The sequence below is a fragment of the Schistocerca piceifrons genome, chromosome 11, assembly GCF_021461385.2.
Source record: "Schistocerca piceifrons isolate TAMUIC-IGC-003096 chromosome 11, iqSchPice1.1, whole genome shotgun sequence".
NCBI lineage: Eukaryota > Metazoa > Arthropoda > Insecta > Orthoptera > Acrididae > Schistocerca > Schistocerca piceifrons.
In genome coordinates, this window is record NC_060148.1 from 12,621,856 (window position 1) to 12,639,765 (window position 17,910).

Consider the following 17,910-nt stretch of genomic DNA (forward strand, 5'->3'; position numbering starts at 1 on the left):
ATGACACTTTTGATTCTGATGTAATAATAGGAAGTTCCGTTTATACATTTGGTGTCAGAATAGCAAGTCGTCTGTACAGAATGACGTTCAAGCCCACCACCTGCATTACAGTCATAAAATGTAGTGAGTGTTGGCCAATTTTTCTTTTTTGAGTGTTGGACGTTTTCTTCCTTTGCATTGTCAGAGTAAGTGTTAGTGTGTTTGGGGCAGTAAGATTTCTTTTTCTTTCATAGCATTTAATTATGTTTGTATTGGGTTGAGTATGATGTTTAATTTATCTCCTCCTAAAACATAAGATGAGATACTGAGCTGTAGAAAGTCAGTTTATTTTTGTAGTTAAATGTTTTGTTTCTGTGGGATTTTATGGGTTGAAATGGGAACGAAAGCAGCACAATGGCAGAATCAGGAACGCTAGGTGTGTTGGAACCTGAAGCGGTACAGATTTTGTTGTGAAAGTTAACACATTTGACAGCGCACGATGCGCAGTTGAGGAGTGAATTAACATCTAGAAGTGAGCGGGAAACCGCATCGGATCAGCCATTGCTGCCTAGTATGCCGCAGCAGGAGATTGATCCAGCTGCCACGAGTTTGATTATTCCGTTTTCTGGCAAGGCATCTGAGGATGGGTGTTCGTTTGCGGAGGACTTGGAAACTCCAGCTGTGATGAATGGTTGGTCTGATGAACAGTTTTTATATGTAGCCAAGACTAGATTAACAGGTGAAGCAAAGACGTGTGTAAGGTGTTCTGAGGCCTTAAGGAAAGCGGGACACTTTAAGCAGTTGAAGGAGGGGCTTTTACAGAGTTACAATAAACAGAATAGTGGTCGGTGCTTCAGGGAGAGGTTGAGTACAATGACGAAGTGGCAGGGGGACACGCTAGAGAAATTTGCGGACAGAAAAAGAGAAATTAACGAGTATACTTACGAGTTGGGTCAGAGCGATGAAGCAAATGGTGTTTTGTTGCAGGAGGCCGAGCAAAGGGAACTTGATGTATTTTTGGGGGGGGGGTTTACCGGCACATATATCACGGAAAGTGCGTGAAGGGACTCCGAAAGATTTGTATTCAGCCATTCAGCTGTCAATCCAATGTGAGGAAACAGACGTGGCAACGGGGGTACGTGATAGACAAACAGTGTTTACAGTGGGTATAAAATGTTATAGTTGCGGTCATAAGGGATGTGCGCAGAGGCAATGTACCCAGTCACTGAGGAATAGAGGAAGGGGTGGAAATCAGGAGCGTGGAGGATGGAGAAGTGGAGATAGGAGAGGTGGACAGTCATTAAACGGCAGAGGGGGGCCAACACCCACCTAAGAGAGCTCCCGTTTAATTTCAGTGCTATAAATACGTATGCAGAGGTGGATTGTTCAGTGGTAGAATCCATAGGAACTAAAATGTTTAAGATTTTGTTGGACACAGGGGCGCAAGTGTCAGTAGCTACTAAGAGTTTAATGGGGCGAAGGAAGTTACACCCACCATGTTATAGGTTACCTGGAGTGGGGGATAAGGAGGTCACACCTGTGGGGTCAGTGACAGTTGGATTTGCATTGGGAAAGTCCGATTTGATACATGCGTGGAGGTTGTGCCATGGGTAAGTGAGGGCTATGACATGATCCTAGGAGTAGATTTCTTGCATCAACATCATGCCAAAATTGACCTTGAACAATGAACTGTGGAACTTGGTGGAATGTTATTTCAGCTAGGGGAAACTGTTGTCGATGCAGAGCTGTCGCGAGGGGTGTTCAACGTAATGAGCAAACCAATTGAACCGCGTACTTTAGCATGAAGGCTTAATTTGCATGAGTGTGTGTCTGGCGGCATCGGGAAGTCGCTTTGGGTAAGTGTGGAGTCGAATCTACCTGTGGGTACAGTATGTGTTATTGAACCACATTGAAGGCTAATGAAGTTTCGGGTCCACTGGCTTGTTTTGTGAAACATACTATTGTACGCGTACAGGAGGGCAATGACGGGTGAGTAGTTCCCGTGAACGTGGATAATTTTAGCGCTGTAGATGCAAATTTGAGGAAAGGAGTTTTAGGAGCAAATTTGGATGTATCAGATGACGAAGACTGGTGTTCGAGAGGTAGGCGAAGCGATCAACCACTGACTGCCAATAGAACTGCAGTGTGAGACAAAATTAAGCACTTGAAAGGAGGAGAAAGAGAGCATATGGAAGAATTATTGCGGGCATTTAAGGATTGTTTTTTCTGCAAGGGCCGTTGCCAACAACTCCATTAGTTCAACATAGGATACCAACAGGGAATGAAACACCTGTTTACCGTAAACCATACAGAATACCGAGGTATTTGCAGCTGATTGTGGAGGATTTCATTGATCAGCAGCTTGTGGACGGTATTATAGAGCATAGTAACTGTTGCTGGGGAGTGGGCATTGTCATTGTGCCTAAAAAATCTATGGATGGAAGTAAGCAATACAGGTTCTGTTGTGACTACCGATACCTCAATAATAAGACAGTAATGGACGCATACCCCATTCCAAACATATCGGAGACTTTTTATTACTTAGGACATTTGTCTGTATTTTTGTCTTTGTAACAATATTACCAGCATTATCAGTTTTTATTAGATTGATTTTATTTAATATCTACGCTGATCAGTCAGTCCAGCCGTGGTGGCTACTGTTTACAAGTTTATCACCAATGGGGCAGGTGCCCAACTGTGTGGCCGGAACTTGTTTTTCCCTGACTGCTGTCCTAGAGTTGTGGTAATTTTCACTCTCTGTGTCCGCTATTCACCGAGGCTCAAAAGTTGCCGCCGTCCTTTAGCGACACCGCAAGGCTCGTGCAGTGTACCGAGCTCAGCCCGACGACTCCGACCTGCCCCCCTGTGTCGTGCGCTGTGCCAGCTTCTAACATCTCAGCAGGGGGCATGCGTGTCTGCTTCTAAAATCTCTGTTCACAATTGTGTACCCTTACACTAGGGAGAAATAACTTCTGTCGTAAGTCGATGTCATAAAAATGTAACAGCGCATTATGTGGTGAACGACCGTACGGAAATGTCCTGGACCTGATCTGTAGTAAAAAAAGTTATGTGCCTTTAAATTAATACACTCCATGTAAAACAGTCTGAAATTTTAGCAGCATAGAAACTGCTGCATTGTATATACGAATTTCAATCAAGAACAACTGCCAAGATGAGAAACATAGAAGTAGATATCCTCAGTGTCACAAAGCAGCTTAAATCACTCAATAAAAGCAAGACTTCCGGTCCAGATTGTATACCAGTCAGGTTCCTCTCAGACTATCCTGATGCAATAGCTCCATATTTAGGAATTATATACAACCGCACGCTCACAGAAAGATATGTAACTAAAGACAGGAAAATTGCTCAAGTCACACTAATACCCAAAAAGTGAAGCAGGAGTAATCCGTTGAATTACAGGCACATATCACTAACGTCGATTTGCAGTAGGGTTTTGGAACGTGTTCGGTATTCGAACATTATGAAGTACCTCGAAGAAAACGATTTATTGACACGTAGTCAGCACGGATTCAGAAAATATCGTTCTTGCGAAACACAACTAGCTCTTTATACTCGTGAAGTAATGAGTGCTATTGACAGGGGATGTCTAATTGTTTCCATGTGTTCAGATTTCCACAAGGCTTTCGACATGCTTCCCCACAAGCGTCTTCTAACCAAACTGCGTGCCTATGGAATATCGCCTCAGTTGTGTAACTGGATTCGTGATTTGCTGTCAAGTAAAACAGAAATAAAATACGGCTTTCCCCAAGGAAGAGTTACAGGCCCTCTATTGTTCCTGATCTATATATTGATAACATAGGAGACAATCTGAGTAGCCATCTTAGATTGTTTGCAGATGATGCTGTCAGAGTAGCCATCTTAGATTGTTTGCAGATGATGCTGTCATTAACCATCTTGTAAAGTCATCAGATGACCAAAATGAACTGCAAAATGATTTAGATAAGATACCTGTATGGTGCGAAAAGTTGCAATGGACCCTGAATAAACAAAAGTGTGAAGTTATTCACATGAGTACTAAAAGAAATCCGCTAAATGTCGATTACACAATAAGTCATACAAGTGTGAAGCCTGTAAATTCCATTGTATACTTAGGGATTACAATTACAAATAACCTAAATTGGAATGATCACATAGATAATGTTGTGGGTGGAGCCAACCAGAGACTGCAGTTCACTGGCAGAACACTTAGAAGCTGCAACAGGTCTACCAAAGAGACTGCTTACACCATGCTTGTCTGCCCTATTCTGGAGTACTGCTGTGCGGTGTGGGATCCGCATCAGGTGGGACTGACGGATGACATGGAAAAACTACAAAGAAGGGCAGCTCATTTTGTATTATCGTGAACTAGGGGAGATAGTGCCACAGACATGATACATTAAAACAAAGGCATTTTTCATTGCCATGGGATGTTCTCATGAAATTTCAATCATCAGTTGTCTGCTCCAGTTGCGAAAACATTCTGTTGACACCCACCTACATAGGGAGAAATGATCATCATGTTAAAATAAGAGAAATTGGGGCTCGCACAGAAAAATTTAAGAGCTCTTTTTTCTGGCACACCGTTCGAGAGTGGAACGGTAGCAAGACAGCTTGAAGATGGTTAATTGAACCCTCTGCCAGGCACTTTATTGTGAATAGCAGAATTATCACATAGATGTAGATGTGGAATGTTATTGAAATACTCTTTGACTTTTCGTTAATTGTTCAATCATTTGAAGCGAGTCCTTGATACAGTGCATTGAAAAATTGTGTTAATGGCAGCAAATTAACTTTCACTTTATGACGACACAATGTGAATGCTGCTGTATCATGTAAAGCAAACTCATATGCAAAATGTTTTGCAGTACAAAGTCTGCAATGAAAATTCATCAAACTGCAATTACAACTCAAAATTATTTGGAATTGCATTCAGCGCACGTCTAAATGTATCCTTCAGAACAACAGAATTATCATTATCGATGTCAACATTATCCATGTTACAAAGTCTACAGAAAAGTTCTCTCTCCCTACCTCTCTTTCTTTCAGTCTCACACGTTAGCCTAAAACAAATATAGTCCTTGTGTCATAATGGAAGTCATGTTGTTGTTGTTGTTGTTGTGGTCTTCAGTCCAGATACTGGTTTGATGCAGCTGTCCATGCTGCTCTATCCTGTGCAAGCTTCTTCATCTCCCAGTACCTACTGCAACCTATGTCCTTCTGCATCTGCTTAGTCTATTCATCTCTTGGTCTCCCTCTACGATTTTTACCCTCCACGCTGCCTTACAGTACTAAATTGGTGATCCCTTGATGCCTCAGAACATGTCCTACCAACCGATCCCTTCTTCTGGTCAAGTTGTGCCACAAACTTCTCTTCTCCCCAATCCTATTCAATACTTCCTCATTAGTTATGTGATCTACCCATCTAATCTTCAGCATTCTTCTGTAGCACCACATTTCGAAAGCTTCTATTTATCGTCCATGTTTCACTTCCATACATGGCCACATTTTGTTAACAAATTTCTCTTCTTCAGAAACGCTTTCCTTGCCATTGCCAGTCTACATTTTATATCCTCTCTACTTCGACCATCATCAGTTATTTTGCTTCCCAAATAGCAAAACTCCTTTACTACTTTAAACGTCTCATTGCCTAATCTAATTCCCACAGCATCACCCGATTTAATTCGACTACATTCCATTATCCTTGTTTTGCTTTTGTTGATGTTCATTTATATCCTCCTTTCAAGACACTGTCCATTCCGTTCAACTGCTCTTCCAAGTCCTTTGCTGTCTCTGACGGAATTACAATGTCATTGGCGAACCTCAAAGTTTTTATTTCTTCTTCATGGACTTCAATACCCACTCCAAATTTTTCTTTTGTTTCCTTTACTGCTTGCTCAATATACAGATTGGATAACATCGGGGAGAGGCTACAACCCTGTCTCACTCCCTTCCCATCTGCTGCTTCCCTTTCATGCCCCTCCACTCTTATAACTGCCATCTAGTTTCTGTACAAATTGTAAATAGCATTTTGCTCCCTGTATTTTACCCCTGCCACCTTCAGAATTTGAAAGAGACTATTCCAGTCAACATTGTCAAAAGCTTTCTCTAAGTCTACAAATGCTAGAAACGTACGTTTGCCTTTCCTTAATCTTTCTTCTAAGGTAAGTCGTAAGGTCAGTATTGTCTCACGAGTTCCAGTATTTCTATGGAATCCAAACTGATCTTCCCCGAGGTCGGCTTCTACTAGTTTTTCCATTCGTCTGTAAAGAATTCGTGTTAGTATTTTGCAGCTGTGGCTTATTAAAATGATTGTTCGGTAATTTTCACATCTGTCAACACCTGCTTTCTTTGGGATTGGAATTATTATATTCTTCTTGAAGTCTGAGGGTATTTCGCCTGTTTCATACATCTTGCTCACCAGATGGTAGAGTTTTGTCAGGACTGGCTCTCCCAAGGCCGTCAGTAGTTCCAATGGAATGTTGTCTACTCCGGGGACCTTGTTTCGACTCAGGTCTTTCAGTGCTCTGTCAAACTGTTCACGCAGTATCGTATCTCCCATTTCATCTTCATCTACATCCTCTTCCATTTCCATAATATTGTCCTCAAGTACATAGCTATTCAAAACGAAAAAATTGAAAATTAGGAACTTACTTCAAATTTTGTAGCAGTGGTGTCAAATGCTCATATAGTTCCAGTCACTGTTAACTTTTTTGGCTTCAGTTCAAAGTGTTCTATTTTAATGTCTTTGTATAGCCAGCATAAAGTTCCTAAACTCTTTAAGCATTTAACACTTTCTTTTGTCCCACTGAAACAGCTGCACCACTCCAGTCTCATCTAGCCTGTCGGTCTCTGATGTTGGCAGCAGTGGCCTGGCTGTCCCTGACGCGTCGCACCTCGGCAGTGGCTACTGGGAGGAGGACGCCCCCGCAGATGACGAGACGACGACATTGACAGGAGGTGCCGGTACTCTGACCTCTGCAGCTGTCGTCACAGCCGACAGTAGTGGCGGTGGTACTGAGAGCGACAGCAGGGGAACCACCACTAGCAGTGCTGCCAATGCGACAGGCGAGGAGCAGCCCCTCACTGGTGGTGGCTCTGCCAGTACTGCCAACACTAAGCCACCATTCTCCTACAGGATGCTCATTGCTATGGCCATAATACAGTCACCGCACAGGTTGGTAGCCCTTTTATAGAACACTAAATCTTGTACTTAAAATGCACTACACCAGTCTCAATATGTTTCAGTGTTTCATCTTACCACAGAATGAACGCTTTCACAACTGGATGATATAACTGCTGGTAAACCTTTTGGGATGTGAGGTCGTGGTCCAACAAATTCTTCTGTTCCCGACGTTTTGTCCAGGACTGTGCCGGACATCCTCAGAGGCACTCCTACGCTGAGTCTTGCCGAGTGACCGGTCAGACATCTGAGAGTGACATAAAAACTGTAGGAAAAGGGGTGTGGTCAGAGTAACACGTGATGAGCAGAGATCATCGGAGGTGAGGGTATCATCTGGAGTGCCCCAGGGGAAGTGTGGTAGGTCCGCTGTTGTTTTCTATCTACATAAATGATCTTTTGGATAGGGTGGGTAGCAATGTGTGGCTGTTTGCTGATGATGCTGTGGTGTACGGGAAGGTGTCGTCGTTGAGTGACTGTAGGAGGATACGAGATGACTTGGACAGGATTTGTGATTGGTGTAAAGAATGGCAGCTAACTCTAAATATAGATAAATGTAAATTAATGCAAATGAATTCAAAAAAGTATCCTGTAATGTCTGAATACTCCATTAGTAGTGTAGCGCTTGACACAGTCACGTCGATTAAATATTTGGGCGTAACATTGCAGAGCGATATGACGTGGGACAAGCGTGTAATGGCAGTTGTGGGGAAGGCGAATAGTCGTCTTCGGTTCGTTGGTAGAATTTTGGGAAGATGTGGTTCATCTGTAAAGGAGACCGCTTATAAAACATTAATACGACCTATTCTTGAGTACTGCTCGAGCGTTTGGGATCCCTATCAGGTCGTATTGAGGGAGGACATAGAAGCAATTCAGAGGCAGGCTGCTAGACTTGTTACTGGTAGGTTTGATCATCATGCGAGTGTTACGGAAATGCTTCAGGAACTCGGGTGGGAGTCTCTGGAGGAAAGGAGGCATTCTTTTCGTGAATCGCTACTGAGGAAATTTAGAGAACCAGCATTTGTGGCTGACTGCAGCACAATTTTACTGCCGCCAACTTACATTTCGTGGTAAGACCACAAAGATAAGATAAGAGAGAGTAGGGCTTGTACAGAGGCATATAGGCAGTCATTTTTCCCTCGTTGTGTTTGGGAGTGGAACAGGGAGAGAAGATACTAGTTGTGGTATGAGGTACCCTCCACCACGCACCGTATGGTGGATTGCAGAGTATGTATGTAGATGTAGATAATCCTTGTCAGCGATAAAACTTAACTATCAATCGTCGTCTATCTACAACGTCAGTTATTATCCGTGACTATGTAGAGAAGCCATTGAAATTTATAAGCATCAGGATAATTTTAATAGGAAAGAGGAGGCAATGAAACTTAGTGGCTTATGGACAGTAGCTCTGCAGAATCTCTAGGCAGTTTTATCTTTGGCAAGATTACAATTGTTAGTTAAGTCTTATTGTTGACAAGGATTATCTGTGCTCGTTACAGGTTACTTTGACCACACCCCCTTTCCTACAGTATTTATGTTGCTCTCGGACTTCCGAATGGTCAGTCGGCAAGACTCGGCAGGGGGAGCGGCTCTTGGGAACGTACTGCGCAGTCTTGGACGAAGCGTCGGGAACAGAAGAGTTTCTTGGACCGTGACCTTACAACCCGAAAGGTTTACCAGCAGCTATGTTTCAGCTTAGTTCGGCACTACAGATGATACCTTACACGTATGATAGATACCTCAGTCATGAAGTCAATGCCTTAATTTCTTGAAATCTTTGGCTCAATTCATCTTACATCTCCATTTTATGACGATATTAATCTGTTGCAAGTTTAGGACTAGCCTGATAGTTCTGCCCATTTTTGTTACACAAGTATTAGGTGACTACATGAGCTTATTGACAGATCTGTTATTCCCTGTTTTAAAGTGTACTCAATTTCAATTTGAACTTTGTTTATGTATACTAGTGTACTGGATAAGACTGCACAAAAACCACCTGAGGCTCTTTTACGAGAAATTGAAACACAAAATTCTTAACTGATCCTCACAAATTGGAAAATATGCTCATGTGTGGCTGTAGTATCACATTTAACCATACTTGTTCAATTTGCATCAGTTTCTCACTAACTAAATCAACTAAGTTCTTTCAGCTGTTTTTTTTTTCACAATGTGAATTTAGTGTTGTCATATAACTATCAAGATACAAATCTCTTATCACTCATCCAAATGGCATCTACTATAGTCCCAGCAATATGTGCACAAAGTGGTCCTTAGTCAGTCAGTCAGTTAGTTGATTGCGTGTTCCGTTGATCAATCGCACAGTACGGAAGCTGTTATGGTGTGGAACGTGTCAAGTGCACAAGAAATGCAGATATGAAACAAGATTTTATATATATTACAATACAGAGTTGAAGATTAATATTTCTATTATTTACTCCATTCCCTTAAATGGCGCAAAATGCATATACTATATTTATAGATTTATTTTTTTCTATTCAGGAATTCATCTGTGGCATAGAAGGGGTTGTCAAGGAGATAAGATTTCAATTTATTTTTGAAGCTATTACTGCTGTCTGTCAGACATTTTATTTCATCTGGTAATTTGTCGAAAATTTTTATAGCAGCACGTTTTACCCCTTTCTGTGCCAAAGATAGGTTGAGTAAAGGATAGTGTAAGTCTTTCTTTTTTCTGGTATTATAATCATGAATGTCACTGTTGTTTTTAAAGTGCTCCATGTTGTCGAGAACAAATTTCATTAGTGAGTAAATGTACTGTGAGGCTGTTGTAGGAATTCCCAATCTTTTAAAAAGATGCCTACAAGATGTGCGACTATGAACCCCACACATTATTCTAACGACTTTCTTTTGAGGAGTGAATACTTTTTGTCTAAATGTTGAGTTGCCCCAAAATATTATTCCGTAAGACATCAGAGAGTGAAAGTATGTTAGCTTACTAATTTCTGTATGCTCGAAATTAGTAATTATTCTGATTGCAAAAGTTGCTGAACCTAATCGCTTTAGAAGATCCAAAATATGAATTTTCCAATCAAGATTCTCATCTATATGTACATCCAAAAATTTAATATGCCCTACCCTGCCTTCTGACTTTTGTTGGTGTGTTATATTTATTGAAGGAGCTGTACTTTTTGCAGCAGAAAATTGGATGTACTGTGCTTTTTCAAAGTTTAAAGCAAGCCCATTTGCAGAAAACCAATTAATGACTTTTCCAAAGCCCTTATTTGTATCATTTTCAATTGGAGTTTCTTTTACTGCATTAATAATGATGTTTGTATCATCAGCAGACAGTGTCAGTTCAGCTTCCTGTTTCAGATAGGAAGTGACATTGTTCACATATATCAAGAACAGAATGGGACCCATGACCGAACCCTGTGGAACACCTAATGTAATTTCACTCCAGTTAGATGAAGTGGCAAACTTATTTAAATCACTTGACCCCTATAAGGGAACTTTCTGCTTCCTGTTCTGTAGGTATGACTTAAACCACTCTATGCTATTCCATTTATACCATAGAATTGTAATTTCTGTAACGTAATGTCATGGTTCACACAATCAAATGCCCTGGACAAGTCACAGAAAATTCCTATTGGTGACATTTTACTATTTAAAGACTCTATTATGTGGAAAGTGAAATTGTATATTGCTGTCTCAGTGGAAAAGCATTTTTGAAATCCAAACTGTGATTTACTAAGAATCCCATTGCTGTTGAGATGGCTAACCACTTTTGAGTACGTTACTTTCTCAAGATTTTTGAAAATGCAGTAAGCGAGGATAATTATTGACATCTGTGGAGTTCCGCTTCCTGTAGAGAGGCCTGACAATGGCATATTTTAACCTGTCTGGGAAAATACCTTGAGTTAGTGATGCATTACATATGTGACTCAGAACATCAGCTGTAATTGCTCCACATTGTTTTAATATTTTATTAGAGATGTCATCTACTCCAACAGAACATTTATGTTTCAAGGATTTAATAATTTTACTTATTTCACAAGAGGTTGTTAGGTGAAACTTAATCTGTCTAATTTTTTTCAAAACAGACTCTTCCATCTACTGCCTGGCTTTTTCTTTTGAACTGTTATCACCAATAGTTTCTCGTACACTTAAGAAATGGTTGTTACATACATTAGCTACTTGTGTACTGTTGGTTAGGATGGACTCGTTCTCTTTCATAGTAATACTACCTACCCTATTGGTTACTATTCCTGTCTCCCTTCCAACAACATTCCATATTGATTTGATTTTGTTGCTGGAGTTGTTAATTTCTTCTCTAACATACATATTTCTTGATTTCCTTACAACTTTTCTCAGTATGTTGCAATAATTTCTGGATCTTTACTAGTTCTTCCTCTCTCATACAGTTCTCATCAAAGGTCAGTTTGATTTCACTTCCATCTGTGTCCAAATCGGCACAACTTTTACATATGTCGAAGATGACTTGCTAGTTGTTCTAAATTTATAAAACGAGTACCACCTCCACACTCAAGGCAGGGACAACTCAGCTGGAGTGAATGTAATTGTCATGTAAAGTGTGGCCAAGATTGCCATTAAATCTCTACACAGTTGCTACGAACAGCTCCTCTGTCCAGTCTCCTGCAGCAGTAGTACTGGCCACACACTGCTCTCACAACAACAGGTGGTAGATTTAAACTGGTGTTATTTTGGTCATCAGCCGTAAGTCTGGTTTGACGTATTTCTGCAATAACCCATTAGTGCCGGAATTAATTTTTTGTGATTTTTTAAAAAAAATTGCATTATTATGTCTGTAAAAGGCATAAATTACACAACAGATTTGTTTTGATGAAAGTCATTACCGCCATTAGAGAGATATTTGATGTTGCCATATGGCAACGCAAGGCGCTTTCACTACCTAAATTTATATGGATTACAACTTCAAGTAAAATAAGTATGTTATTGAAATTTCTTATTACACATACAAGTTTTGTGCAAATTTATTATTCAGCCTTCATCATACAACTGATACTTTATAACACAGTACAATTAATAATCAAAAATTAAACCTTGAACTCGGCATTATTTTACACGAAATGGAATAAAATAGTCAATACACAATCCCATATTACACTTTGAACACATTGTTCTCACAATAGATTTACATTCCTTGTGTGCGCACCTTTTCTTCTTCTTTCCTTCTGTGTGCTGGACGAGGTGGTCAGTCTTATCAAACCTAATTGAATCTGATATGCGGCTGACGGAACGTGCCCTTTATGCAGATGGTCTCCTGGCTCCTTTTGGTAAAGCTTGGTGTCTTCGCAAGTACACTGTTGCTACTTCTCTCTTGAAATCAAGCTGAGAAATACACTCCTGGAAATGGAAAAAAGAACACATTGACACCGGTGTGTCAGACCCACCATACTTGCTCCGGACACTGCGAGAGGGCTGTACAAGCAATGATCACACGCACGGCACAGCGGACACACCAGGAACCGCGGTGTTGGCCGTCGAATGGCGCTAGCTGCGCAGCATTTGTGCACCGCCGCCGTCAGTGTCAGCCAGTTTGCCGTGGCATACGGAGCTCCATCGCAGTCTTTAACACTGGTAGCATGCCGCGACAGCGTGGACGTGAACCGTATGTGCAGTTGACGGACTTTGAGCGAGGGCGTATAGTGTGCATGCTGGAGGCCGGGTGGACGTACCGCCGAATTGCTCAACACGTGGGGCGTGAGGTCTCCACAGTACATCGATGTGGTCGCCAGTGGTCGGCGGAAGGTGCACGTGCCCGTCGACCTGGGACCGGACCGCAGCGACGCACGGATGCACGCCAAGACCGTAGGATCCTACGCAGTGCCGTAGGGGACCGCACCGCCACTTCCCAGCAAATTAGGGACACTGTTGCTCCTGGGGTATCGGCGAGGACCATTCGCAACCGTCTCCATGAAGCTGGGCTACGGTCCCGCACACCGTTAGGCCGTCTTCCGCTCACGCCCCAACATCGTGCAGCCCGCCTCCAGTGGTGTAGCGACAGGCGTGAATGGAGGGACGAATGGAGACGTGTCGTCTTCAGCGATGAGAGTCGCTTCTGCCTTGGTGCCAATGATGGTCGTATGCGTGTTTGGCGCCGTGCAGGTGAGCGCCACAATCAGGACTGCGTACGACCGAGGCACACAGGGCCAACACCCGGCATCATGGTGTGGGGAGCGATCTCCTACACTGGCCGTACACCACTGGTGATCGTCGAGGGGACACTGAATAGTGCACGGTACATCCAAACCGTCATCGAACCCATCGTTCTACCATTCCTAGACCGGCAAGGGAACTTGCTGTTCCAACAGGACAATGCACGTCCGCATGTATCCCGTGCCACCCAACGTGCTCTAGAAGGTGTAAGTCAACTACCCTGGCCAGCAAGATCTCCAGATCTGTCCCCCATTGAGCATGTTTGGGACTGGATGAAGCATCGTCTCACGTGGTCTGCACGTCCAGCACGAACGCTGGTCCAACTGAGGCGCTAGGTGGAAATGGCATGGCAAGCCGTTCCACAGGACTACATCCAGCATCTCTACGATCGTCTCCATGGGAGAATAGCAGCCTGCATTGCTGCGAAAGGTGGATATACACTGTACTAGTGCCGACATTGTGCATGCTCTGTTGCCCGTGTCTATGTGCCTGTGGTTCTGTCAGTGTGATCATGTGATGTATCTGACCCCAGGAATGTGTCAATAAAGTTTCCCCTTCCTGGGACAATGAATTCACGGTGTTCTTATTTCAATTTCCAGGAGTGTAGTTTGGTTTCTTGCTTTATTATACAAACTCTAACTGTTTTGTATGACGACATGTGACATCCGTGTAAAAAGACACCAGTACCATTTCTTGCTTCTTACTGCAATGCGATAGCATGCTAGATTCTGATCTATCCGATCAGTACCTCCCATATATCTATTATATTTGGTTATCAGTTTTGGTCTGAGAATCATTATATTTCGCTTTCTTAGTTGGGAGAATCTCTTGACTTGGCCAACTTCTTGTGCACCACACGAAGAAGAGATCATTGTGACAACTGGGTTGTCCAGCCACTGCACATACAATAATCCATCATTCTTCTCTATTACTGTCTCAAAATATTCCCGATCTTTCTTGGCATTATAAAGAATCTCCAGCGCCTCAGCAAGCGAGAGACCTCTTCTAAAACAAAAATGAGAGAATTTGTCCTTTTACTGAGTACAAGCACCTAGCATTTCCATATGGCAACACCAACGTTCAAACGGCCTAAATGAACGTAATTTATTTCACAGCAAGCAGTAACCTCCAAAGAATATATATTTGAGTATTTAAAGCACAATCATACTAAAAAACTGCGTAAAACATACTTACTCGAACTTATACTCCATTTTTCTTCGTCATTCGGCAAACGACGACTTCCAACACTGCTTACATAGCAGAATTTAAATGTATTGTTAAAACTGTTGCATTGTAGTGATCTTTACAGCCCTGCGGAACGGAATCTACTGCTGCCAACACTCTCGCATCGTTGATGTCGTGGAATCGACGATTTTAAAAAAGTGTTACAAACGGTGCCATATGGCAACGCACAGTGCTAATGGGTTCATTTCCCTTGCAGCTAAATCATAACTGCTCTGTCTAACACTATCAACAATGACCGAGATTTTTTCTTTTCTTCTGACTGATTTGATGTGGCCCGCACAACTTCCTCTCCCGTACCGACCTCTTCATCTCAGACGAGCACTCTCAACCAATGTCCTCAATTATTTTCTGGAAATGTTTTAATCTCATTGTTCTCCTGCAGTTGTTGCCGTCTACAGATCACGTTTTTACAAAACCTGGCAGAAAACTCACAGAGATCTGGTCGTATATAAAGTATGCTGGCAGCAAGACAGAATCAATGCTTTCTCTGGGCAATAGAAGTAGAAGTACTATTGAAGACAGTGCTGCCAAAGCAGAGTTACACAGCCTTCTGAAATTCCTTCACCAGAGAAGGCGAAGTAAATATTCCAGAATTTGAATCAAGAACAGCTGCCCAAATTGAGTGACTTAGAAGTAGATATCCTCGCAGTAGTGAAGCAACTTAAATCACTTAATAAAAGCAAGTCTTCTGGTCCAGACTGTATACCAACTAGGTTCCTTTCAGAGTATGCTGTCGCATTAGCTCCATACTTAACAGTCATATACAACCGGTCGCTCGACGAAAGATCCGTACCCAATGACTGGAAAGTTGCACAGCTCACACCAATATTCAACTAAATTATAGGCTCGTATCATTAACATCAATATGCAGCAGCATTTTGGAACATATATTGTGTTTGAACATTATGAGCATTTTGGAACATATATAGTGTTTGAACATTATGAATCATATCGAAGATAATGGCCTACACGGATTTAGAAAATATCATTCTTGTGAAACACAACTTGCTCTTTACTCAGACAAAGTGTTTAGTGCTATTGACAAGGCATTTCAGATTGATTCCGTATTCCTGGATTTCCAGAAGGCTTTTGACACTGTACCACACACGCGGCTCGTAGTAAAATTGTGCTCATGGAATAGTCTCTCAGTTATGTGACTGGATTTGTGATTTCCTGTCAGAGAGGTCACAGTCCGTAGTAATTCATGGAAAGTCATTGAATAAAACAGAAGTGATTTCTGGCATTCTCCAAGGTAGTGTTATAGGCATTAAGTTGTTACTTGTCTATATAAAGTTTCAGTAGACAGTCTCAACAGCTGATTGCAGATGATACTGTCGTTTATTGTCTAGTAAAGTCATCAGCAGATCAAAAGAAATTGCAAAACAACTTAGAAAATATGTCTGTATGGTGCAAAAATTGGCGATGGACTCTAAATAATGAAAACTCAGAGATCCTTCTCTTGAGTGCTAAAAGGATGCCATTGAATTTAGGTTAGATGATGATGATGATGATGTTGTTGTTGTTGTGTTCTTCAGTCCTGAGACTGGTTTGATGCAGCTCTCCATGCTACTCTATCCTGTGCAAGCTTCTTCATCTCCCAGTACCTACTGCAGCCTACATCCTTCTGAATCTGCTTAGTGTATTCATCTCTTGGTCCCCCTCTACGATTTTTAACTTCCACACTGCCCTCCAGTACTAAATTGGTGATCCCCTGATGCCTCAGAACATGTCCTACCAACCGATCCCTTCTTCTAGTCAAGTTGTGCCACAAACTGCTCTTCTCCCCAATCCTATTCAATACCTCCTCATTAGTTATGTGATCTACCCATCTAATCTTCAGCATTCTTCTGTAGCACCACATTTCGAAAGATTCTATTCTCTTCTCGTCTAAACTATTTATCGTCCCCGTTTCACTTCCATACATGGCTACACTCCATACAAATACTTTCAGAAATGACTTCCTGACATTTAAATCTATACTCGATGTTAACAAATTTCTCTTCTTCAGAAATGCTTTCCTTGCCATTGCCAGTCTACATTTTATATCTTCTCTACTTTGACCATCATCAGTTATTTTGCTTCCCAAATAGCAAAACTCCTTTATTACTTTAAGTGTCTCATTTCCTAATCTAATTCCCTCAGCATCACCCGATTTAATTTGACTAGATTTCATTATCCTTGTTTTCCTTTTGTTGATGTTCATCATATATCCTCCTTTCAAGACACTATCCATTCCGTTCAACTGCTCTTCCAAGTCCTTTGCTGTCTCTGATAGAATTACAATGTCATCAGCGAACCTCAAAGTTTTTATTTCTTCTCCATGGATTTTAATACCTACTCCGAATTTTTTTTTTTGTTTCCTTCACTGCTTGCTCAATATACAGAGTGAATAACATCGGGGAGAGGCTACAACCCTGTCTCACTCCCTTCCCAACCACTGCTTCCCTTTCGTGCCCTCGCCTCTTATAACTGACATCTGGTTTCTGTACAGATTGTAAATAGCCTTTCGCTCCCTGTATTTTACCCCTGCCACCTTCAGAGTTTGAAAGAGAGTATTCCAATCAACATTGTCAAAAGCTTTCTCTAAGTCTACAAATGCTAGAAACGTGGGTTATGATAAATGACACAAATTTGAATGCTGTCACTTCAACTAAATGCCTAGGGATGACATTTACAAGCAAATTAAATTGGAGTGATCACATAAGAACTGTTACAAGGAAGGCAAATCAAAGAATTTGATTTACTGGCGGAACACTTAGAAGATACAACAGACTTACTAAAGAGATTGCCTACACTATGCGTGTCTGTCTGATTTTGGAATACTGCTGTGCGGTGCGGGGTCCTTACCAGACAGGATTTAACAGAATATGTTGAGAAAGTTCAGAGAAGAGCAGGACCTTTTGCATTATCGTGAAATAGCGGAGAGAGAGTCACTCTCCTGATACAGGGTTTGGTATGGACATTCTTAAAATAAAGGTGTTTTTCATTGTGGTGCAATCTTCTCATGAAATTTCAATCACCAACTTTCTCCTCTGAATCGGAAAATATTTTGTTGTCACTGACCTACATGGAGGGAAATGACCATCGTAATAAGATAAAGGAAATTGGATCTCGCATGGAAAGATATGGGTGTGTGTTTTTTCTGGGCACTGTTCAAGACTGGAGTTCGATGAATCCATTGCGTGGCACTTAAGTGTGATGTGGAGAGTATCCGTGCAGATGCAGACGTAGATGTAGATGTCTTAACACATGACCTATCACCCTGTCCCTTCTTCGTTTCAGTGTTTTTCCCACATTTCTCTCCTTGCCAGTTCTGTGAAGAAACTTTGCATTTCTCATCCTATCAGTCCACC

At 41.7% G+C, this 17,910-nt stretch overlaps 1 protein-coding gene across 1 annotated transcript in view; it reads left to right on the plus strand.

Moving 5' to 3' along the window:
• Window positions 1–17,910, plus strand: part of LOC124720217 — a 108,933-nt gene continuing 91,023 nt past the window's right edge. The window contains exons 1-2 of the mRNA XM_047245538.1: window positions 1–20; window positions 6,794–7,153. Coding sequence (XP_047101494.1) covers window positions 1–20; window positions 6,794–7,153 — 380 coding nt within the window. The remainder of the gene's footprint in view (window positions 21–6,793; window positions 7,154–17,910) is intronic.